The 1,609-nt window shown below is 36.5% G+C and overlaps 1 protein-coding gene across 1 annotated transcript in view; it reads left to right on the forward strand.

Annotated features, from left to right (window-relative positions):
- The window catches only part of LOC106531907 (lysyl oxidase homolog 4), a 30,114-nt gene that overhangs the window by 16,095 nt on the left and 12,410 nt on the right, over positions 1-1,609 (forward strand). The window contains exons 5-7 of the mRNA XM_014027853.1: positions 210-248; positions 343-544; positions 1,377-1,557. Of these exons, the coding sequence (XP_013883307.1) occupies positions 210-248; positions 343-544; positions 1,377-1,557 (422 nt within the window). The remainder of the gene's footprint in view (positions 1-209; positions 249-342; positions 545-1,376; positions 1,558-1,609) is intronic.

The following is a 1,609-nucleotide window of genomic DNA, read 5'->3' on the forward strand; positions in this document are numbered from 1 at the left end:
TTATTTTACAGTTAAAATATATGTTTATCAAATAAAGTCTGATGTTACAACTAATCATGGATCCCTTTAAGGAAAAGGAAGACGTATGATTGAACAAAGAGACCAGGGAAAACTGTGGGAATGTATAGAATGGTTTGTTTAGTCTACTCAAGGCTCCAGCTGTTAGAAAACAAACAAATAAATAAACATATGACTTTTCTGCTCTTCAGGAAACTTTGGGACTCCAAGTTAGCCGACCCTTCATCAAGGTAAATTCTGCTTTTTTGCTTCATTGTTTTATTTAACCCAAAGAGGTTCACACACTGTCCTGTCTCTTGACTTGTCCTTTCCTTTCTGCTTCAGACTGAGGACGCAGATCAGTAAGAAGGCTTACTGGGTGGAGAAGGTGCAGTGCCAGGGTCAGGAGGTGTCCTTAGCACAGTGCGTAGCCCACCTCCCCAGGAGTGATGYTCCATGCAGGGGGGGCATGCACGCTGTGGTCCGCTGCACCCCTGGCTTCCAGCTGCCACAACACGGCAGAGCTCCAGCTCCTCCAGCTGTAACGGTTAGTTTGACTGCAAAGAGTTTATGATATAAGAAATGTTAAACTTCAAAATACAATTTGACTGTTTTGTTCTTGAAACAACAGCAGAATGTGAGTAGATCTAAATATTAGACCTTTCAGATGTGAATGAAAATTGTTTTACTTTTTTAACATAAAACTGTTGAGCATGCTCTCTTGATGCCAGCTGTTTGGTCTTCACTGAGAAATAGTGATTTTCTGTTCTCATTATATGGTTTAAAATAGGGTAAACATTTTTTCATGTTTTCATCTTATTTTCTCCACACACTTAATTTAATCACACATTTAGACAAATCCAATCTAATCATGAAATCTGTTTTAAGTAAAAAGCTAAATCAATAAACTTTACATCTGAAGGATGTTTAAATAATAGTTTCATTTGTTAGAAGTTCAATAAAATAACTCAGAATATTTTTGATATAGGATTCAACTTGTTTGTTCTCCCAAACTAGTGAAGGAGCTGATCTGGCAACCAAACGTTTGGCAAGACAAAAAAAAATTTAAAAATAAAAAAATAAAATGTTTGGAACATCTTTGAAAAAATACTACATAAATATCATATAAAATGTTTTTTTTTTGTTTGACTGATTAAAAATATATTAGAAAAGTGCTTAAATATATATATTTTTTTAGCATGGATGCTATCCAATGCTTTGATGTACTATTACAAAATACTTCATTGTTTTTATTCACACAAACAGCTGAATATGAAAAAAATAAACRCTGTTGTAAATTAACTAAATTGGTGAAGAAATCACAGCATGTAGCTAATATGAAATTAGCATTTTATTGATTAGGAACTGTTTTGTTCCAGCCTGTAGTTCGTCTGAAGGCCGGGCCTCGTCTTGGAGAGGGTCGAGTCGAAGTGCTGAAGGAGGGCAAGTGGGGCACAGTGTGTGACCACCTGTGGGACTTGGCTGCAGCGAGCGTGGTCTGCAGAGAACTGGGCTTTGGGACGGCTAAAGAGGCTCTGACCAGGGCTCAACTTGGGCAGGGTAAAAAAATACTGCACTTTGAAAATCTTTCTAGAATATATATATATATATA

This window comes from Austrofundulus limnaeus, unplaced genomic scaffold (genome assembly GCF_001266775.1).
Source record: "Austrofundulus limnaeus strain Quisiro unplaced genomic scaffold, Austrofundulus_limnaeus-1.0 Scaffold690, whole genome shotgun sequence".
Taxonomy (NCBI): Eukaryota; Metazoa; Chordata; class Actinopteri; order Cyprinodontiformes; family Rivulidae; genus Austrofundulus; species Austrofundulus limnaeus.